The sequence below is a fragment of the Abramis brama genome (assembly GCF_963993115.1).
Source record: "Abramis brama genome assembly, chromosome: 5".
Taxonomy (NCBI): domain Eukaryota; kingdom Metazoa; phylum Chordata; class Actinopteri; order Cypriniformes; family Leuciscidae; genus Abramis; species Abramis brama.
The window spans coordinates 43,390,081-43,413,348 of NC_139967.1; the positions used below are offsets into that span (position 1 = coordinate 43,390,081).

Sequence of the window (23,268 nt, forward strand, 5' to 3'; positions counted from 1 at the left end):
TTATCTTTTCAAAATATATAAATATATTAGTTTAATGCTGAGCAGTATAAGATGTCCTTGAGCAAGACACTTACAGCCTGTGTGAATATAGTGTGTGTGGGTGAAATGTTGGTCGGAGGGGTTTATGGTGCAGATTGGCAGCCTTGCATCTGTTAGTCTACCCCAGGGCAGATGTGGCCAGAATAGTAGCTTACCATGTGAAAGAAAAATTATGTCAGTGTAGCACTTAAACCTGACACACAGGCTTGTAAAGCTTAACATGAGTGTAATCCATTATTTGTAATAATATTCGCCTTTTGTTCTTGTTGTTTTTAGATTGTTCTGTATTGGGTGACACAGCAGTGAAGATGCCAGTCAAGTTGCGAATTATTCTGAAGCCCGATGACACCAGGAAGCTAATTCTGCCAGATGGAATACCAAAAACAATGGAGCAACTCACGGATGAAGTCAGGAAAGTGTGTGGCTTGAATGGGGAATTCAGACTACCAAGACAAAGACTTTGGAGATGCACTTGTAAATTTGACATCTACAGCTGAACTAGAGGATTTGACAACTATCAAGGTCACCCCAATAACTGATGATTGCAGCCAAAGATTCAATGTCACTGTCTTGGAGGATGCTCAATCTTCAAGCTTCCATTCAGATGACACGGAGATCCTTTCCTCACCATCAAGCTCAGTGTCTACAAGACGTGAAATGTGGCCTATAGAGTTTCCAATCCCCAAGTTTTCGTATGACACTGAACTGCAGTTAGAAAAAGGAAATGCAGAGTATAGGTCAAACAAGACGAGGTTTAAGCACAGTACAAAAACAAAGTCCGATATTCTGGAAAAGGTAGCTGAAGAAATATTCAAGTTCAAAGCTTACCCATCAGATGCTGACTTCAGTGAAGTTGCAGAAGCTCTAATCAAGAAGCATCCATGCCTTTCCGAACCTGGTTCGTACAATGGCTGCTATGGTTGGAAGCAGCGGTTTAAGACAAAAATGGGTAACTACCGAACTCAGCTAAAGGGCACTGGGTGTTCTGAGTTGCTTGTAAATTCATTGAAGTCCAAAGCCCCAGAGGATGCCTTGCCAGCAAAAAAAGTAAAGAGACCAAAGAGAGGAGAAGCTAACCACATACCCGACATTCCAACTGGAGAGACTCGAGAAAAACTGGAAAATGAGAGACACTCACTTTTAACAGAAGTAAAGAAACGAGACAATCGTGCAGTGGTAAAGGACAAAATGGCCAAAACCTTTTCACTGCGAAGACAAGAAATTGTGGAAAAGGAATTGGGAGTTGAAGAGTTGATAGAAAGATGGCCTGCATTGTTCACAGAGGATGAGGCATGTAATATTTTGAACTATAAGTAATGGCCTGTAAAGAGGATACTAATTGCCTATTATAAGAAATCTGCTATGAAATATTACAATTTTGTTCAAAATGACATGCATTTTAGAATTTTTTTTAAATTTTGTATTTCAGAATGTAGCTGTCATGTAATCATTCTTCTGTGTTTTGTTTTATTTCATATTTTTAAGATCAACGCTGAATTTCTCAGGATTACAACTGTTCCACTTCAGACAAGATTCCTGGCTTCTTTGGACAAGCACCACAGCAAGCTGATCGAGCTCATCAGAAGGAAGGGAGGAGTTATCAGAGAGAAGACCCAGAAGATACTTAAAGTTCTTGATCTGGTATGTACTCGGGTATGTTGTGTATATATAGATAGATCTAGATACATTTGTATGCCTATCCTTTGATCCTTTGTTTGCCTTGTAACTTGTATTCTGAATTAGAAAGTTACAATTGTAGGTTGAAATTAGTTTTAAAAATTAAAATGAAGTGCCATTTTACTGGATATGGTAAATGCACTCCAATCGAGTGGCGCTCTCATGGTTTTATTTCCCTCGTAAAAGTTATCATATGTTGGTTATGTGTCCAATTTTGTCACTTAAAGGAGCTATATCACGCAAACTTTTTTTTTTAACTTGATTCATGCGTGTTTGAGTAATCTTCGTGGATCCTGCTTGCTGAGCAGCAGCCCCTCCAAATATCTTTAAGAAAACTCTAGATAGGACATGGTAACCGTTAACGTGGCAAATGTGGTGGACATTTTGTGAGTGGCTGATTAGCTGGATTCTTATTTTAAGTAATTTAAGAAGAGGGACAGAAATGTCAATGAATGAAGATCAAAGAAGAGATCCAGTGGTAATGCTGGAGTCCTAACAACACAGGGAAGGGCATCTGTCTTTATCAGGACACAATTCTACTGAACATAATTCTACATAATTACACTGAACAGGAATATTAACCTCCAAAAACACTGCACTGGACTCTGCATTAAACAGTATCTTTCTATGTCAAACTTCAAAATATTTTTTTAAGATATTTTCCTATTAGTATTGTTAGATCGTTACCTTGCCAGCAAGCTGAATTCTCACTGTATTTTTGAGTTTACAAACACACGAGAATCCATCTTGAACCGATCCCGCCTTCACCGTTCGGACAGAACCAAAATTGGTTCTGGCGAAAAAGACACTATTGAACAACACGTAACACAAACACACATTACTTTTTTCAAAACTAAACATTGAATGGATTTGCAGTGTTCTTGATCCAATCAGCAGCAAATGCTGCTCCAAACATGCAACCTCTCCCCGAACGATTCAAGCCGGCGCGGTCCCAGATTGATGTCAGGCAGGGCAAATGTTCTTGGCACTGTAATATCAATCTGGCTCTTGCCAGGTTAGTTAGATCAGGCACATACACATAAAGTCAAATAATCATTAATTCCAAGAATAGAAATTCAAAAAATAAGAAGTTTCCTATTAGTCTATATGAGTTGGGAGAGACAGTCCCACTAAGATTTCAAACAGGAGAACAGCCACTCACAACATGGCCGCCAGAGCTTGCCATTTTCTCCAATGGATTACTGTGGGGATGTCCTATCTATAGTTTTATTAAAGATCTTTGAGCCCCTCCCTTTCTGAGAAAATGAGTAGCCATGACAAGTTGACGTAGAGCTGTTGGTGTGGAGCAAAACATAAAGACCTATTTCTCCATGATGTCAGTTAGAGTGCGATTATTTTGCTCAAAGATGATACAAGAGTGGCTCTTCTAGCATCTAATATGCACAGTGACAACAAATGTTATTTTTGAGCCAGATAATGTCTGTCGCAAAAATGTGATTTTCTCCTGTGACACTGTTCATCCTTTCTAAAAAATAAGCTTTTATTATATTTATAATTTACACTTTGCACTCTAACCTCTTACCCCCCACCTGAACCAAGGGCATTTTCTCCAGTTCAGCTTTACCCAAATCGAAAAGCTAAAATGCCTCATTTGAAAGCTAAGATCTACAAAAGTGATCATAACTTTTTTGTCACGTCGTCACCGCGTTTTTTTCACGTTTTCATCACATTTTTGTCGTATTTTTGTTGCGTTTTGGTTGCTTTTCCAACCCGTTTTTGTTGCTTTTTTTGTGGCATTTTTGTCGTGTTTTTGTGGCTTTTTCATCGCTCTTTTTTCATTGCTTTATTGTCGTGTTTTTTGTCACGTTTTTTGTCCCTCTTTTGTTGCTTTTCCAGTATGTTTTTATCACTTTTTTTGTCACGTTTTACTCACTTTTTTTGTCACATTTTTGATGCGTTTTCATCCTCGTGTTTGTCGCCATTTTGATGCTTTTTTAAAAAAGCTTTTAGATTTGGGTGATGCCAAACTGGAGAAAATGTGCTTGGTTTAGGTGGGGCTTAAGAGGTTAAATTTATGATTTGACACTGGGTCAAAATGCAAGGCTATTAATGAAATGTTTAATGTCAAGTTTGCTTGATACAAACTTCCTGAAATGGGCAGCACTTCCATGAAGCCATAGCGCCAGAAATTAAGTAATATTTCAGTGCAAATGCGAACTATGTTGTGCCAAAGGTAACATTTTATCATTTGTATATGTACCTATTAACCTATAGTTGACTGTCTTTTCATGCTACCTTTATACTTTAAGACCTCAGGTAAAGACCTAAATGTGATCACAATTACTGTAACTCTGTCCCCATCTTAATCTTGTGTTGTTTCCATATTTTTAAATGTTAAAAAATGTTTATAATATTGTCTATGTTTCCGTTTTAAAATGTAAAAATATATATTTGTATGTGTGTGTACTCATCTAGAGCCTTGAAGTCAATATAAAAAGAGAGTGTCTGCTGAAGTGTCTAACGGTGCGTGTCCACTGGCACGGTGCGAGCGGAGCGGAGCGAGCGTTTTCAATTCATTCCTATGGAAGTCGAGCTTCACGCTCGCGCAGTGCATTTTGGGATTGACAGCGGACCGGAGAAAGCGTTGAGAGCGACCGAGAGCGTCAAAAGGTTGGGCAGTTCTCGACTTTATGCAAATATCAAGCGAAAAACGCGGTCGGCAGCCAATTGCTGTGAGGTTCGGGATGTGACGTCTGTTTTGAGAGTTTAAAAATATGCAAATTGTGCCGGAGTTTATGCTGGATTTAGTGCGTAAATCATTTTGTTTACAAATTAGACGCTTTGCAGTTGTTATATATATGTTAAATATTTTATTTTGGATGTGTTCATTGTGATTATATTGGCTGGGTTTATAAAAGTTTATAAAATTGAAAGGATATTTGCTTGGTGCATTTGGAAACAAAGCTTGTCTATTTCTAAATGTAATCGCGTGCATCGCAGATGATTATACTGTCCGTGTGTTGAAAAAACTTTGATTAAACACACTCGCAACAGACGCACCCCAAAGCGGAGACGTTACAGCGTTGCCAGCGGCACTGAGCGGAGTTTTGCCGCTGTAGTGGACACGCACCGTTATTACACCATATATTATGGAACTTGTGTTAGTTATGTCCAAATTATGTAGTATATAAAAAAGAAGTTGTGTCATTTGATGTGGAAGTAAATAATTTTACTATTGTAAAAATGTCAGTCCACAAAACATGTTGGTCCTATTTTTGAAATAACATGCTCAGTGCCCTATCATTATCACCAGTCAGGTAAAAACAAACAAAAAAACAATTATAAACATTTTTATCTGATTTTGCAGCAGTTAAATTGTAGTAATAAAAAGCTACGTGTTTATTTTTTTTTTTTTGTAAATATCTGCAACAAGTAACAGGATACATTTTATTTTTTTGCACATTTCAATCCCATCTAGAGAATCAGAATCGGCAGGATGCATCGGACACATTGCCACCTTGCCCATGTGGAAGCAAAAGAAAATGTTGCTGGGAAAGTGCTAATTTGGTCATATTTTGATGAGAAAATGCTTCTTTTTTTTTGCATCAGTTCATTACATTTTGAATTCGCTAGAGACCAAAACCAAGTCGTCAGCAGGGCGTTTTACTTACAATTTATAATCATACTCGAAAACTTGCTTGTCTCTGGCAATCAGACGACTGTGAATCCTGAGTCTTGTGTATATAATATAAACCAGCTTAATCTCATCATCAACATTTTTTTATTTGATTTTGGGAACTGTCTGTGTCCTTTATGTCGGTACATTGGAAACTGGTTTCATCAGAATAACTTGTAGCTCGTCTTTTATCAGGTTGTCCAGAGGGATGAAGCTGAAAAAGAGCTTGCAAGTTCCACAATGACTGTGTTCGTCATCAGGGAAGAGGGTGATTCTCTCCAACCACCACATGACATTGGTATAGTCATTGAAGGTGTGAAAGTCCTGAACAGGTTGCCATCAGTCGCACATGCATGTGTCATGTTATTTGGCCTAATTTATGTGCTGAACTTGAGCTATCCAGGTGAGCTGGAACACACCTTTGATGCACTACAAAAGTTATTTATGGAGATTGAACCAAAGAAAATGACGCGCAAAGTTCTCAGCCTCAGTGTTAAGCTGTGAAAGTAAATTTGCCAAGAGAAATACATTTGGATACGTTGTATTTGGTTCTGTTTTAGAGCTTGTACTCAAATACATTGCAGGTTAATGAATCACTGTTCAATGAAACACACTTTAAACTGATGTTAAACTCAATTTATTGTGAAGTTGTTTTGTGGTATAGATATTTGGCCACATCGTTAACATATTAAAACGTTTAAACAGTTTTACAGTTATTAAAGGCTATTGCATTACATTTCTCAAGTTTTACATATTTCACTGCTTCATTGATTGGTAATGTGCTCAATATTGATGTGGGACTCTTAAGCACTTTTTATTTTATTTTATTTTTTTGTTAATCTAGCCAAGTTTGTACAGTGAAACTGTATTGCACTTAATTGCTGTTACAAAAAAAGGTCAAACCATATTTACTGTCAAAGCTGTGGATGTTTTACTGCTTGCAGAATTAAATTTCAGTCCTTTCGAAGTTATTTTTGTGTCTTTATTTAAGGAAAGTGAGCTACAGACCGAAACAAGGTATTTTCAGTTTTATCTGAAGTACAACAAAACTTGAATATGGGAGCAACTTTGGCTTTTTTATTGACGCATTATAATATTGACCTAAATATATTGACTTTGTTATAATTAAAATTGATAGTTTGTTCTGAGTAAAAAATTCAACTTGAAAAAACCTAATCTAATAACTTGTAACAAAATTACATAAATTTTATTAGTTTTTTTTCCAAAGTAAAAATTCAATTTATTTTATTGAAACTGAAAATATTAGTTTTTCCAAAATGAAAAAAATAATTTGAACCAAAGCAAAATTTTGATTAACATCAAGTAAAAACGTATAGTTTCAGCCAAATCAAAAAAATAATTTGAGAGAAACTAATTACATCTATTTAATTAGTTTATTTCAAAGTAAAAACTTCACTTGGATGTAATTGTAAATGTTAAGTTTTTCTAAAATAAAAACACTAGGTTGTATCAAAGCAAAAAAAATTACACACGTTCTTTGTAACAAACGATATTATTACTTTGGGTTAAGGTAAAACGTTGTGTTGGAAAAAATTTAAATATTGGTTTGACATTAACTCAAAATTTACGGTTTTAACTAAATCATAAAAACAATTTGAGAAAATCTAAAAAAAAAAAAATCTGTTTTTTTAAGTTAATCCAAAGTATCATTTTTTTCAGTGTACATTGTAACCAGAAATAAGTAGCCTATATAAATGGCTGCTATTTTGCTTAAGTTTATTTGTAATTGCAAGAAAGAAAGAAAGAAAGAAAGAGGGCAGAAATGAGGTTAGGAATGAAAAGTCAGTAGGCCTATGTAGTTTCTTCATTCACTGTGACCTTTACCTGCACTGGATGGCCAATTTCACATGTATTTTGTGTATTTTCAAAATACTGTATTTGTATTTAAATAATTGTTTTCACACATTTTGTATTTAAAAAACAACAACTCCCTGATCACTTTGTAGCGAGTAAGGAGTACAGATATCAACAGTGTTTTTGCAGCTTTTGCAGTGTGTTTGCAGTTGTTGGTAGCGGTTTATCGTGTTGATTATGGGACAGCGACAATTTCGTAGAGTGGGAGTTGAGGGAGGAGGTGAGTGTGTGCACGGGATAAATCCCCGAACAACACTGACACCCACCGACCACAAGGCGGAGCTCCATCCTCGTCCTGACGAGACGCCTGTGGGCATCGGTGAGGCGGAGAGAAAGGAGGAGAGAGGGAAAAAGAAAACAAAGAATAAGGGGCAGAAAAAGAGGACATCTCGGAAGTTTGCCTCTTTTTTCTTTGGTTCGTCTCGCCCCAAATCCACCAAAGCTCAGGGTGAGCAGGTGGAGCAGTGTGAGGTGGACCAGGACACTGATGAAGCCCCATCCAGGAGGTGTACTGATGGTAAATTATGAGCTCTGAACAACACAAACTCTCTCTTATACTCTTTTAAAACACTCTTTTATTCTCTTTTTTTTACTCTTTTCATCACACGAGCAGTGCGCTTTGTTTTTTTTTTATGTTGCTAACTTAGGCAACCACTGAAACAGTTGTGCTGTCAGTCAAGTAAACGTCAAATCAGCCTTTTATTAACTTTATTTACTTTCTGTTAAAACTGTGGTAGTTGGTTCGTGAAGTCGTTAAGCTCCTGGTAACCCGCGGTAAAACGCGAGGCGCCTGGGGCGCTTAAACAGCGCGCAGAACGCTCACTGCCATAGGAAACCAAATTGAAAAAAAAAGCGCCTCTCACTGCAAAAAACGCGTCACGTGTGATCGGGGCCAATCATTTACAGTACACACAATATATATAAAACAACACATCACACATTATAAAAAGGCAGATAAATGAATTTATTCCACGATGTGTTTGAATATAGATGAAATATAGTTTGAAGATGTGGCGGATGATTTTAAAACAAGCTTGTGGTTGATATTCCTCTCTTTAGATCAGATTTCTGTACAGGACATCATCTTTACTGCAGAGGATAATGATCATCAGGAACCTCCTTCCAGTAGTCCTGAAGTCCCCCCCACTGCCGAAAACCAGCAAGTGGAGGACGTCAAGACTCAAGATCAGGACAGTCCAGCCAGATCATCACCAGGTGACACTGGATCACATCGGCTGAGACAGCTGGACTGTGACAAGATCGTGAGGATCGAGGGTGAGTTTACTGCAAGTTTACTGTCTGATATAAAATATAACACACACACACACACACACACACACACACTCTCTGAAAGTGAATATGTATATAGGAAAGTATATGTTTTAAATAATGCAGCTGATACTGCTGTAAGGTTTCTTTTAGTTTGTTTTTTTTCCTCCATAATTTTAAATCACCATTTGTCTTTTTTTGCAGTTCACTTAAATAGTCATGCGACAAATTAATTTTTAAAAGTACAAATATTACAAATATATTTCCCTATTAACATTTCATCAGAGAGTATTGCCTCACTGCAGGACACTGTTTTATCAAACAATAAACAAATACAAATAATTATGTTTTAATAGATCACATTATCTGTAAATACGCCATTGGCAAGAAATTGGGGGAAGGAGCATTTGGCTCTGTCTTTGAAGGGACCCGTTGCAAGGACGGCCTCGAGGTAGCTGTGAAATTCACAGCGAAGACAAAGAACCAGCTATACACCAGCCTTGTACGTAGACTGTGCTCTCTATGTTTGCAATTTATAACATTTTAATGTAAATCACAGAGTTCAAATATTTCAATAGATAGACAGACTTGGCTAAATTCTTATTTGAGAAACCAATCCTATGTCTAACAATAATAAAAACTGTCATTCTTCTAGCCTGACCATCCCAAACCAGTTCCACTTGAGGTGGCCTTGACAGTAATGGCCAATCAAGGCCCAAGCTGTGGCCACATTATAAAGTTGCTGGACTGGCAGGACCATCTCGACCAGTACATCATGGTCTTAGAACGGCCCACACCCTGCATGGACATGCACAGCTTTTGGCAGCTTAACAGAGGCCGCTTCATCGAGAAATTAGCCTGTCACTTCATGCGGCAGGTGATTTCCGCTGCTGCCCTGTGCTGTTCCAGGGGTGTGCTTCACCGAGACATCAAAATGAAGAACCTCCTGGTCAACACAGAGACCCTGGAGGTCAAATTGATCGATTTCGGCTGCGGGGACCTCATGAAACGCTCATCCTACAAAAACTACTCTGGTATGTGTTATTATTTAAAACATACATTTTGGGATTTAAAACATACATTTTGGGATTTAAACTCCAGTGACCAGTTACACCATGTCTCAGACATCACACAGTGAGATATTAACAATACACTAACAAAACTCTCAAAGAATAGTCAATATTAATATAATTTTTGTTGACTAAAATTAAATGCCATTTCAGTTAAAGTGAGAAAAAGCAAGCTTACACATGTGACAAACTCCTATCTCCAGGCACAGCAAGGTATTGCCCTCCTGAGTACTTTGAGAAGGGCAAGTACTATGGGAAGCAGGCAACGGTGTGGTCGCTGGGGGTGCTGCTGTTTGCCATGATCACCGCCCGTTTCCCAGACAGCAGAGATATCGCTTTGATGGACCCTGATGTCTGGTTCCAGCCGGGCTTCTCAGATGGTTAGTACAAAAAAGATGTTCTTATGGATTATGCAGGAATCTTTCCCATTTTTACAGCTTAGAGAGCAAGTGTAAAGTTGAAGGAAATAATTAGACAACTCTCAATCTTTCTGCGCAGAATGCTGCTGCTTTATTCGAGGTTGCCTGAAGAGGAACCCAAAGCGGAGACTCCATCTGGATGAGATGCTCTCCCATGACTGGTTCAAGGTACTGAGTCTAAGACAAGCTAAAATGATTTTGAAGGCTATTTGTTGATAATTTGGCTTGATTATGGACATCAGCTTCTTTACATTACCATTCAGTACCTGCTGTAACTGTCATATACTGAATCCTTATACATGGCACAGATGTATTTTTATACCTAATGAAAAATGCTTTCTAATTGTGTTTCAGGTCATGAAGAGGGTTTAGCCTTGCGTCTGGCGGGCTGACACAGATGACCCCTCCATCTCTCCAGCCTCAGCGTCTTGCAGGGCTGGCAGGCCTTGGTTGCGTCTGGCGCCTTGGTAGTTTTAGCGTCTTGCAGAACTACTTGCCTAGGGATGTGTACATATTGTAAGTAGTTTAGTTTTACTTAGTTAAGTTAGCCCCTCCATCTCTCCAGCCTCAGCGTCTTGCGGGGCTGGCAGGTCTCGGTTGCGTCTGGCGCCTTGGCTTGAGGTGGTAGTTTTAGCGTCTTGCGGAACTACTCGCCTAGGGATGTATATTGTAAATAGTTCATTTAGTTTTAGTTAAGTACTGCTCCATCCAATCATATTTTTAACAATGGAGTCACCCAGAGCTCTCTGTTCAGCCCGTCCCATAAGTTCCTCGCCCTGCCGCCCTAGAAGTTTCTACCACTTGTATCCGGGTCCCTGAGAGGGGGTTTCACATAGCTCTCTTTCTCAGCTGCCTTTGACCCAGAGGTCCTGTCAGGGCTGCTCCAGAATTCCCAGTGAAGATATTCTAAAATATTCTAATATTCGTTCGTTGGGTTGGTATTCGATTTGAAAATTTGACATTCGAATATTCGTTTATTTTATTTTTTGCACACCTGGGATCCCCCGCGAAACGGTTCTCATTCGCGCTTGAATAAGGCCGGCGACACACTGGCTGCATGGCGTGAGCATCTCATCTCAGCTGCGTGGCGTGTCCGTTTTTATTTCGGCTACCATGTTAACAGGTTGGAGTTTGCACACTGCCTGCGTGAGCCACGCGGAAAACGCGTGCATGCTACAAATAGAACCGACGCCTAATGGGCCTTTCACACAGGACGCAGTATGCGCAGCGCTTGCCGCTGGGTTCAGCGTTGCCCTTCAGATACAACGCGATTTGCGCTACGCTATGACGTTTAAATGAGTTTGATGAGTTTTAAAAACTTTTAGCGGGAGCTCTATTATGTCTGTTGTCAGCAGCAAATGTCCCTATACGACCTCAAACTTGTATCGTACAGCTCAGGAAATTTCCGACACACACAGTAATAGCCGTTCATCCATTTTGATTTCCGTGCTTGTTTGGATCCCCCGATTCTATTGGCCACGCTGGTAATCGTCACAGAGCGCAGCGGCAAAAGTTGAACTATTTTGAACTTTGACCGCGGCGTGCGCTTGAGCCATTGAGATGAATGGGTTTTATAGCGCAGCGCCGCGCATACTGCGTCCTGTGTGAAAGGCCCATAAGTGTTCCAGCAACGGGAGTATTCTCTGGCTAGAGTGCAGAACAGCGGAGTGTGTATGGACAGAAGTGCATGTCTGAGCTTGTGTTTTGGTTTAAGCTGTGTTGCTTTGACATTGTGGAAAATAGAATAATAGAAACGAAATGTATTAGCCTTTTTACCCGTTAATATAAATCTAAATTAATCTCGTTTTTAATTTAACTTAATTTCGTTTTTCTTTATTTAAATTTCGTTTTTCTTTATTTAAATTTCATTTTTTCTTTATTTAAATTTCATTTTTCTTTATTTAAATTTCATTTTTCTTTATTTAAATTTCGTTTTTTCTTTATTTAAATTTCGTTTTTCTTTATTTAAATCTACACTTTACTGTGCCAGTAATTTGTTAGTCAGAAAAATATTAGACTACCTTAAAAGTAGCCTATTGCTTAAGTTAACAGACCTGTGTGTGTGCGTTTTATATCACTAGTGCGGTGTCTGTTCTCGGAGCATATAAGCCCTGCCCGCGTGAGGTGCGCCGCTTCCCGCTCGCGCTGTTCTGTATTAATTCTGAATGTGTCGCGTCTCGCGTGTCCATATATTGCACCAAATGCAACACTGCACTCCCTTGTGAAGTCGATTGGATGAACGGTTCTCAAAATAATCAAAATACAAACAGACAGACAGACACATAGAGAATACCGCCTTTATTAGAGAGAAGAATATGTTCAGCACCCTCTCTCCGAAGCTTCGAATATTCGATGTTCCCCTTCAGGGAACTACTGCTGCGTGGAAACGCGGTGGGAACGCCTCCAGCGTAGTGCGTCTGAAGCATGAATGAAATCAGTCAATGGCGAGACGGAACGTAGTAGGCGGGTGACGTCACCGACCAGGAAACTATAAAGCACCCCAGAATCACAAGCGTGACAGCTTTCTGTTACTTCAGCAGCTCTCTGTGTGTGTTTGAATCAGCAAAGAAATATTGTGTGTTTGTCTGTTTCTAGTGTGATTAGGCAGGAGTTTTTCACTATATATTCCTATAGCTGATTGTGAGCATTGCGTGCGCTTTCCATTAAGAACGCTGCGCTCGCGGCGATCGCTCTTTGAGGAGGGCGGTTCGCTGCGCGCTCCCCGTGGCTCGGGTCCCGCTTCTGTCGAGGCAGAGCGGCGGCGTCAGTCGTGGGGTTCGCAAATGGATCTCACCGCGGGGTTTGAGACGGGCCCCGCCCTATCTCAACCTTCACCGGTGGGATCCAGTGCCTCTATCCAGGCTCTGGAAGCACGCTCTGCGGTTACTTCCGACCCGGATGAGGCACATGATGTTCAAGTCCTTCAGCTATCCAGTTCTGAGGAGCTGGATGTTGAAAGTCTTGCAACAGATGAGACTGGAGACTTGTCATCCAGCAACCTGCTGAAGATGAGCTTATGAACGTTTTATCTCGTGCTGTTGAGAAGCTCAACATTGATTGGCCAGTTGATAGGCAGGAGTCTAAACATAAAAGCAAACTTGATGAGAGATTTCTGCCGTCACGTTCTCAGCCTTCTCGCCGGTGCTTACCTTTCTTCCCAGATCTTCACACTGAGGTGTCGAAGACCTGGGCTAGACCGGTTTCTAGTAGAATTTATACCAACCAATCTAACGCTTACGGTAATATTATGGGAGCCAAAGCATTAGGTTATGTGACGATGCCGAGGGCGGAGGAGACGCTTGCGAGCTATCTCTCTCCCGAATCGGCATCGTCGCTTAAAGCACCGTGCCCTTCCCACCAGATCATTAAAAAATACGTCCGCGCTGGTGGGAAAGGCATACTCGGCGGCGGGCCAGGCGGCTGCGTGCTTGCATACGATGGTTATCATGTAGGCATATCAGGCCGATCTGCTTAAGGAAGTGAGTGAGGGGGGAGAAATTTCTGCTCAAACTATAAATGAGCTCAGACAGACAGCTGATTTAACTCTCCGGGCCACCAAGGAGACCGCTAAATCCATCCATGGCCACGGAGAGGCATTTATGGTTGAATCAAACGTAGAGCTCCGTGTCAAAGAAGCTCAGGTTGCTAAGCTTCCCAGAGGTTCCTGACATTACCACAAAGTTTCCTCCCAATGGTGCAGAGCATAGGTGCCGATAGCACCCACGGAACCCCGGAGGCCCGGAGCACCCACGGAAAATACAGAGCAACCACGTGTGCCAGACTGCCAGTAGGCTACATTCATTTAAAATTAAACATTGCAGTTGGTGCTATGTGAAGCGTCTGTCACACTGTGATTGGTTATGTCGCTGTCAGTCGCCTGCTCCATATCCTATCCACCAATCACAGCGTTTCTCGGACGAAAACACCTCTTTAGTGACCCCGCTCCATCCCCCCACGCCCACTATACAGTGCCGTGCGTGTATGTGCTTTCGGTAATCAGATTCAGAGTGACACTAAAATGGGCAGATTTCTTATTAAAAAAGCAAAACCTAATAATGATGCGAGTGTATCGACATCCACCACAATTGCCCTGTAAGAAGCACATAACAGCGAAGCTAGAAGCAGCGAAGCTAGCAGTAGCGAAGCTAAGAGCAGAGAAGGAATCTACAGTGAAGCTAGGAGTTGCAGTGAAGATGGACAACGACATAAGGGAAGGACATACCAGGCTAGTTGGAAAGGAAAATTCCCCTGGATAGCTTATGACTCCACAAAAAACAAAGTGTTTTGTAACATCTTGGGCCGGTTTCACAAAGATAGACTTTGACTATGGCTTAGATATAGTAGATAGTCAGACTTCAGATAGACATCTAAATCAGACCGTTGCACAAAGCACTTAAGACTCTGACTATCTTAAGGACTACACTGCAATGCATTCTGGGTAAAATAAGACACTTTTCAAAACAAAAAACATGGCGGATCGAGTAAGCGCATTCAACCGCTCAGTGCAGTTTACCCCAGCGGAAAATATGTGTTTGTTGGAGGAGTATAAATGACGGTGTATGTTTTTATGTTTCCATTGTTCGATCGCGCCCGTGCCTCTCTCTCTCTGACACACACACACAAACACACACACATTTCAGCATTGCAATCTTGACATCGCAGCCTGTTATTATGCAGCATTCACACCAAACGCGAATAGAGCGTCAAATTCGCGTCTAGTTCGGCGCTTGAACATTTTGAATCCATTCGCGCGTCCAAGGCGAATAGGACGCGCATATAAAGCGAGCGTTTGAAGCGAAATAGACGGGCGTTCAGAGCTATGACTCCACTATGACTCTACTAACGTTACCCCCAGTTGCGTGAGCGGTGTATTGCATTTCACGCATCGCCCGTGACGCTTGCGTCCACTGCTCAGACTATGAAAGGGAGCGCGTCGATCGTTGCTCGCGTTGACTATGTAACGGCCCTAACAGTTACAAGGACATTTTACTTGGGAATGTAATAACTGGAAGAAATGTTTAAATTATGAGCCATTTTCCCTTTTCTTTTGGCAGTTTGTAACTGATTGTTACTGCTGGTTGCCAAGGTAACATAGAGTCTTAGACCTAAGTTAGCCTGGGGTAAGGTGTCTAATTTTTTTGGTCTAAATTAAGTCAGGCTTTATTTTTGTGAAACAGTCTAACTTGCATTAGACTAGTCTATGAGCAAATTTTAGACTGGTCTAAGACTTTAGACTATAAAATAGCTTTGTGAAACCGGCCCCTGCACTACAGCTAAAAACATGAATGTCCCTCTTCCATCATCAACCCACGACCAAGAATCTTTAAAAGCTTTCATTCAAGATGGTTTTTCGAGCTGGGCTAAAGCACTCGAACGATTTAGAGCACATGAAAAGGGCAATTTGCATCGCACTGCCGTTAGCATTATGGCAGCTACTAATGCAGGTGTTAATGTTGCTGCTTCGCTCTCTGCTGGTAAACAAAGGCAGATGGCTGATGCCAGAATCGCTTTGCTGGCTATTCTTTCTACTGTCCAATTTCTTTCCTGTCAGGGAGTGGCCATTAGAGGAAAAACTGACCAAGAGTCCAATTTTATGCAGATGCTATATGTGTGTGCTAAAGATATCCCAGAGTTAAAGTCATGGCTGGCTCGTCAGGAGAACAAGTGGCTCTCTCATGACATCCTAAACGAGATGATTGAAATGATGGCTCATGATGTCTTGAGAAAGCTAATTGGAGAAGTACAGTCTGCTGGGGTTTTCTCTGTAATTATGGATGAGACAACCGATATTACGGTCAAACAGGGTTCCCGCGGGGTCTTAAAAAGCCTTAAAAGCATTGAATTTATTAATTTGGAAATAATACCTTAAAAAGACTTTAAAAAGTCTTGAATTTTGATGTCTGGGTCTTAAAAATTGTGCTGTATCTAACTTCTCCGTATTGTTTTTTTCCTCAAAAGTTTCATTTGTCAACCACGATTATTTTGATTAAATAACGTAGTATAAAGAGTGGCGGAACCAATAATTGAGAACGCAACGCAGCACCGGGTCACAGTACAAAATACTGCGAACACATGTTGCCTTCAGTAAATGAAGATCACGCACTACAGCACCACAACCATAGACTGCAAAACAACACAGACCTCAAGCAAAGGAGAAGCGCGAAAAATCAAAGAAAATCTCAGCATTCCACAGGAAAGGTTGACTGACGCCGTTATATTTTTAACGTTTGTTTTATGTTAGCAAGCTACCAATTTCATTCTGAGGTTATGCGGGGTTCCAGACTGCGACCAAAATGGTCGCATATGCGACCATTTTTTGAGAATGTGCGAGTTAAAATTTTATGTGGTCGCATTTGTCCGAGTGCATGGTCATGTAGCCTACTACTCAGTTAAATTCACGCATGAATTTTCCTGCATTGAACTTGTTTTAGTGCCCGCCAAAGTGAATTTTTGTCCCGCCAAAGTCTTATTTGATCGGTGAGTAATGTAGATGAACTGCTGTGATTGTGACAGGGCGCATGTTTAACTTAAAGAACGAGCAGAGAGAGAGAGAGAGCCGAGTTTTTTAAAATCATGTTTCCTGACTCCGAGGTTGCAGCTACATTCTCGTGTGGAAGCAACAAAACGGCATATATTACTAAATTCGGATTAGCTCCCTTTATAACGAAAGAACTGACTGACCATATCAATATGTCCAACGGGTTTGTGATCATGTTTGACAAAAGTCTCAATAAGATGACGAAAAGTAAGCAGTTGGACCTTCATATTTGCTACTGGGCGGACGACCACGTCCAGTCACAATACTTCGGATCGCAGTTTATGGGTCATGCAATGGCGGTGGACTTGCTCAAACATTTCAAAGTAAGTTTTTATTCTGAATTTTAAAAATGTTGAGTTTTTTTATTTATAAGTAATATATGATATAGTTAAGTAAGTAGCATAACACGACCAAGTGAGCTGTTCTATAATATCACGATTGCAAATGTTACATTGAATGTATAGTTTAATAAGTAGCCTAGTTAATATGTAGTCACTTACAATTTAGACGCAATATCGTTTTGTTCTATTTTACCGACGAAAATAGTTACAAAAGAAAAGCAACACTAAAGTGCTGCGTTTTGTTATTGAATGATTCAGCATTTTGAACAAATCGTTTTAATGAATGACTCAATGATTCATTTATTAAGACGGTCACTTGCCTCCACCTATTGGTTTATTGTTTAAAGGCATCATTGTTTTTTTAATATTATTTGTTTAAACATCAATCTCATAAAATTATTTATTACAGTTGCAATTTTGCAGTGTAAATGACTTAATTTGATTGATAACGGCAGCCTTTATTAAAACTGAATTTGATCAAATGTAAGAATTTGACAGGAAAGAGAGTGCATATATATAGTAAGGTTTAAAAATTGTCCTTATAAAAGTAAATAACGCTCTGGTGTAAAAATCACAATTATGCAGATTTAAGTATGTAAAGCCTGATGAGAATATTGCTTCAAAATAAATTTTATTTATTTATGACAGACATTATTTAAAAAGTAGAAACATAATTATGTCATTAAAATTTTATTATAACATTATTATAAAAACTTCCTTATGTGTGATTTAAATGGAAGTAGCTTACAAATAAATAATTTTTAACCTTTAATATTAGAATGATGTACCATCTGGGGTTCCTTATGGTTTACTTTACAGCATTAGTTGAGAGATTTTTTTCTTGTTATGTGCTGTACCTGATAGGCCCCAACTTAATTAATATGATATCAAATTGTTTTGATTATTGTTTTTATTGTTTATTTTTTTACTTGAAGGAAATGTCTTGAAGCAAAATGTTTTCTTGTCAGAATGCACCAGAATGCTTCATTTACATGTTTAAATCATAAAAATTGTCTCATGGGGGATAATTCCCCAGACCCCCCTACAACAAATTACTTCGTAAACATGTCACCGTTTTCACCAGTTGTGAGTTTGCAGGTCTGAACCTGTATCTCACCACTCATACAGAACCCTTTAACCTTGAGGCCCCAACCTCCATCACACTAACTATTATGTAGGCTATATAATGTGTTTGTTTAAAATTTGCTTTTCATGTCTTTTAGGAGTGTGTATGTGACCTTGACTTGAGGAAGATGGTCTCTGTGTCTATGGATGGACCCAATGTTAATTGGCGTTTTTTTTAGATGCTGCAGCAGGAGCATGCAGAGCATTTTGGGGGTGCTCAGCTGGCAGTGGTGGGGAGTTGTGGCCTGCATACTCTCCATAATGCTGTCAAATGTGGATTCACCGACTGGCATATGGAGAAGTTCCTAAGAGCTCTGCATACAATTTTTCACAATGTGCCAGCAAGAAGGGAGGATTTCTGTAATCTCACAAAGTCCAAAATCTTCGCTTTGCCTTTTTGTGGTCATCGCTGGGTCGAGAACCTCCCTGTGGCGGAGAGGGCCCTTGTCATCTGGCCAGACATGATGAAGTATGTTGAGGCTGTTAGCACCAAAAAGCTTCCTAACCCTGGGACGTCCTCCTATGATACCATTGCGGCGGCGACCAAAGACCCTCTCATTCTGGCAAAGCTTCACTTTTTCATGGCAGTGTGTCGAAGTGTAACACCTTTCCTCACCAGATACCAGACTGATGAGCCTGTGCTGCCTTTCATTGGTAATGACTTGGCTGAACTGCTGAAGGTGAGGTGAATCTTCTCATTTTATTGTCATAGTGATTTTAAAATCTCCTCTCGTTCACAGTTACGCTAAGACTACAGCTAAGACTAAATGAATTGAAAATGCAAATATTTTGAATAGTCAGATAAATTAGGCTCATTTAATAATACTGAAGAAAAGAAACATTGTAAAGTCAGAGTGCTTATTTTGTATTGTAAAATATTTTGTATTCTCAAATATGTATATTTTTGTCTTTTCATAGAGTTTGCTGAGGCGATTCATCAAACAAGAACTTCTCAATGATGCCACACCTCAGCATTTGGTCCGGCTTGATGTTAGTGACATGCAGTCCAGGGTTCATCTAAGAGCTGTTGATATTGGCATTGGAGCTGAGGCTGCAATAAAGGTATTTAGGAAATATATAATGTGTGACCAGGCTGCTCCTGGTGTCCCTGTTGTTAGACCCGTCTACTCAGCCCCTCACTGGATAGAAGGAAAGCGGAGGGAGAGGAAGCTATTTACTTAATTTAGTCCCCATTCATCCTTAGGAACGTCAGCAGCAGAGTAGATCCACTGAGGAGCTTTCTGTCCTCCAGTTCAGAAAGGAATGCATGGAGGGTCTGTCCAAAATTGTGAAGAAGATTCAAGAGAAGAGCCCTTTGAAATTCCCAACTGTAAGACAAATGACTTGTCTTAACCCAGCTGTGATGTATTCAAATCCAGAATTGTGTCAGGGCCAGATGAAGTGTCTAGTCAAAAGGTTTCTTCAAGACAAGCAGTTAGATGGGGTTGCTACAGGTACATAAGATTAAGTCCTGACGTTAGGCATACAATTTACAAAAGAAACACGTGTACATTTGATGTGAGTGCTTTTTCTTTCACTCTTTCTTTAGGTGATCTGATCATTCAGCAATTTTCACAATTGTTGTCCCTGGAGGTGAGGAATGAGAAGTTCCTGTCTTTCAAGCCCCTCGAGAAGAGGCTGGATGTGTTTCTCCATCCTTATATAAGTCAGTCCTACCCACAGCTCTGGGCTTTCATCAGAAACCTTCTGCTCCTCTCCCATGGGCAGGCTACGGTGGAGAGGGGCTTCTCTATCAATAAACATGTAGAAACTTGTAATATCCAAGAGGACACTGTCATTGCACAAAGAGTTGTGTGCGATTACGTGTCCATGCATGGGGGTGTTACCAAGGTGCCCCTCACACCAGAGCTCCTGTCTTCAGTCACATCAGCAAGGGTGAGGTACAGGATGCATCTTGAAAGTGAACGAAAGAAAAAAGAATCTCAAGCACATAGTCAAAGAAGAATAATGATTGAAGAGGAGTTGGAGCAGCTAAAAAAGACAAGACAGACCATCCAGGAAGTTGCGGAGCATCTGAGGAGGGATGCAGACAAGATGGCAGAGGAGGCTGAGGGCAAACAAGGCAGCAAAATGGCAGAGCTAATTGCCAAGTCAAACGCGTTGAGAAGAAGCTACAAGCAGAAGTTGACAGAACTTGAGAGCCTGGGCGAAAAAATTGCAACCAAGGCAGCAGAGCTGCGAAGGCTGTAGTGTTCAACACCAAGTTCAAATCTATTTGTTTATTTGTTTATTACAAATCAAATGTGTTACGCTGTTGCGTATGTATTAAATATAACTGATAATTTAAATAAAATGTTTTATTTAATTCAAGTAGCCAACTTGTACATAATTATTTTCTAGGGTTCAAAATTTATACAGATTTGACATTTTCCCCTCATACTTCTGTCAGAATGGGTACGAAGTTGGCATTGAATTTCATTTGAAATGGTATTAAAAAGGTCTTAAAAAGCCTTGAATTTCATTTGGAGGATCCTGGGGGTACCCTGTACTATATAGTAGGCGAAAACAGTACGTGAAGGAAGCAGTACGTTCGAAACATCAGTATTCATAAAAGAGTAGGCGAGAAGTTCCCGGATGGCTTACTGCTTCAGGCCAGATTTTCGAGTGCTCGACCGATGGATACTCTTCTATCCCAGGAGGCCACGCGAGAGGATACGTCATTATCAAACATCGCAGAGATCAGCGGGTGCTTTCAAATGTGAGTAACACGGTTCCTTGTGTTAAAATTGCATGTGTTGAACTACTGTAGAGTAAACTGTTGAATTGTTGAAGGTGTAAAGACGTTACACAGTATAGTATAGTTGTGATTTTGCTGTAAAAACACGTTTTATCATGTATAACGTTAGCTAACGGGGAGCTCCAGTAAGGACACGCAAGTTAGGTCTCTAAGGTGGATTTACATAAGCCATACACCTTAAAGACGCTTATTTTAAATGTCTATTTACATCTGACAGGAAAATCTTGAAATATCACAACATGAAATAGACATCTGAGTGATGAATGTGTGCTATTATGTAGAACAAATCTATAAAGTAACTAAACATAAGTTATCTATTTTATTTGTCTATTTTACTGTTGATAAATTGAGGAACATTTATGTTGGATAAAAAGTTAAAAAAAACCTCAGCATGTAAATGTAGTGTTGAGCTCATAAATCACAGAGGTAATGTGAGTCTGGTCTGGATGTCACAGGGACAGATGAACAGATGTGTGTTTATCCAGTGGAGAGTGTCTCATGAAGCTGAATGCTGCCATCAAAGGCTTTGAGTATATTACAGAAATTAATAACTATTTAAATATTAAGTTGTAGTTCATTTTAATTATTGTAATTTCAAACAGAGCTATTACAGCACTTTTCTGATTCTTGATTTCTGTGCATTTGCTGCAGATCTTTTGTGGTGGAGCAGGACCTGCAAGGAAAGATGATGGCGGCATTTGTGAAAAAAAGCGTTTTTGTCTTCTAAATAATACTGAAATCAATTGTGTGGTTGAAATTACTGCTTTTGTGTTGTGTTTGTGCATTTTTGTAGGATCTGAAATGTCAGCAGGCTGGTGTGAGCACTGAGGATGAGGAGCCCAGAGCTGAATCCTGGAGATGGTGCCATAGACGAGACCCTCCATCACTCCACCTGCCCTTATGAGACCCTCCATCACTGCCCTTATTGCCTCAGTTTGTGAAGCACAACACAACACGCAACAACCTCCGGCACGAAGGAAGGGCTCACCTCTGGCGGTCAGCTGATTCATTAGAATAAAGCCGCAGAATGGGCACCACTGTGTTGAGATGGCAGAAGGATGTGGGGTTCACCGCCTGTAGCCTATACATACATGATTGTAGTTTGAATAAAGCTTTGTTTCATGTGTTGACTTGTATATGCATTTGTTTATTGTGTGATGGTGACTTTCATTCATTCTTTTACTAATTTATTAATATTTCTCATTGTTGTCAGTAAATAAAATATTATTTAATTAATGTTTTATTTAATTGTTTGAAAGAAAATGTAGATATGTTCATTATATACACATCTAGAGGGTATTCAATCATGCATAGCTATGTCATATGACATACATTACATTTTGTTTTATTGAATTATATCATTTTCAGTAAAAAGTAATATAATTAAGTATTGGTCAGCATTTATTGTTGTTATTATTGTATGTTTTGGGGTGGGATAGCAATGCAGTTCATTCTGAGGTAATATTAATTTTTAATATTAATGATACTTAAATTTTTCGAGTACAAAATCAACAGTTATCTCCAAAGGCGAATCTTCGCACAGCTGCCCTTTGTGCAGACATTACAAACACTGAGGAAAACCATTGTAGGTAGGGCTGTCGAGTTACTGATGTTATGAGATATATATATATATATGGCAAAGCGGGGAGGGGGCAACTCCAGTGGAGACGCCAATAATGGCAACAATGGTCGACTACGCCACCCCAGAATAACCAACCCCTGGGGAATAACAGCCCTAAGGGCACACAGGTTCGTTAATCAAGGATGGGTGAGGAGACGTGAGTCATATTGAAAAAAAGACATACACGTTTATTTTCATCAACCTTGAAAACATAAATATTTAAAACGTCACAGCAAGATTCTTAGAATCAATTTTACAGTAACGTGCACAATATGTACCAAACACACATAACCACAAACCTATATTTAAGTTGAGCTAGTTGACCAGCAGCGGAGGTACCTGGAGGCACGGGCTAGCTGCCTCAATTAGAAGAACCCCAGTAACCCAAACACACGCCCACACACAAACGTGAGGATTGGATACAAGAAAACACACGGCACTAGGTGTAATCACCACACACCATACAATAACAGCTAGCCTCCCCGCTCCAGAAACCCCCAGCTCCTGCAAAGAAAATAAATACAAAACAAATACAAAAAAACAACAAGCTTATAAAAGACAATTTAGGTATAACACAGCAAAAGAAAACAACAAAATACAAATTACTTATCTCAAAAAAAGAAAAACAAATTAAAAGCACACACTTCACTCAGACTCAGCAGTTATAAATTACAATGCCCAGAATGAAGTATGATCCATAACAAAAAAATGAAGTACCTACTCATTGAGTATGCGGTTTCGAACGCAGCCACTGTCTTCGGAGCCAGACGAAAGTGTAAACAAGACTTCACCGTCTCCAAACTAAGCGCTGTCTTGCTCTCTCTCCCTCGCACATATTAATCAAAATAAATCGACACGGTGGTAAAAGGTCGGAAGACCAAAGCTTCATGTGGAGCATT

The 23,268-nt window shown here is 39.8% G+C and overlaps 2 protein-coding genes across 2 annotated transcripts; both read left to right on the forward strand.

Moving 5' to 3' along the window:
• Nucleotides 1-8,617: 8,617 nt before the first annotated feature.
• On the forward strand, nucleotides 8,618-10,358 carry LOC311083803 (serine/threonine-protein kinase pim-2-like; the record flags this gene model as incomplete). The annotated part of the gene is made up of 7 exons (XM_084115546.1): nucleotides 8,618-8,634; nucleotides 8,783-8,808; nucleotides 8,854-8,999; nucleotides 9,153-9,531; nucleotides 9,771-9,947; nucleotides 10,066-10,154; nucleotides 10,341-10,358. 7 exons carry the CDS (start codon nucleotides 8,618-8,620, stop codon nucleotides 10,356-10,358), a joined length of 852 nt encoding a protein of 283 aa, XP_083971672.1.
• Nucleotides 10,359-17,728: 7,370 nt separating this feature from the next.
• Nucleotides 17,729-21,834, forward strand: LOC311083845 (uncharacterized protein). Its single transcript, XM_084115579.1, has 5 exons — nucleotides 17,729-18,670; nucleotides 18,909-19,052; nucleotides 19,195-19,444; nucleotides 19,540-20,709; nucleotides 21,542-21,834. Exons 1-4 carry the CDS (start codon nucleotides 18,170-18,172, stop codon nucleotides 20,199-20,201), a joined length of 1,557 nt encoding a protein of 518 aa, XP_083971705.1. The 5' UTR covers nucleotides 17,729-18,169; the 3' UTR covers nucleotides 20,202-20,709; nucleotides 21,542-21,834.
• Nucleotides 21,835-23,268: the final 1,434 nt, after the last annotated feature.

Coding starts and splice junctions, on each gene's coding strand:
- LOC311083845 (XM_084115579.1), top strand. CDS start 18,170: ATGCTGCAGCAGGAGCATGCAGAGCATTTTGGGGGTGCTCAGCTGGCA. Junction 18,671..18,908: donor ACTTGGCTGAACTGCTGAAG/GTGAGGTGAATC, acceptor GTCTTTTCATAG/AGTTTGCTGAGGCGATTCAT. Junction 19,053..19,194: donor GAGCTGAGGCTGCAATAAAG/GTATTTAGGAAA, acceptor ATTCATCCTTAG/GAACGTCAGCAGCAGAGTAG.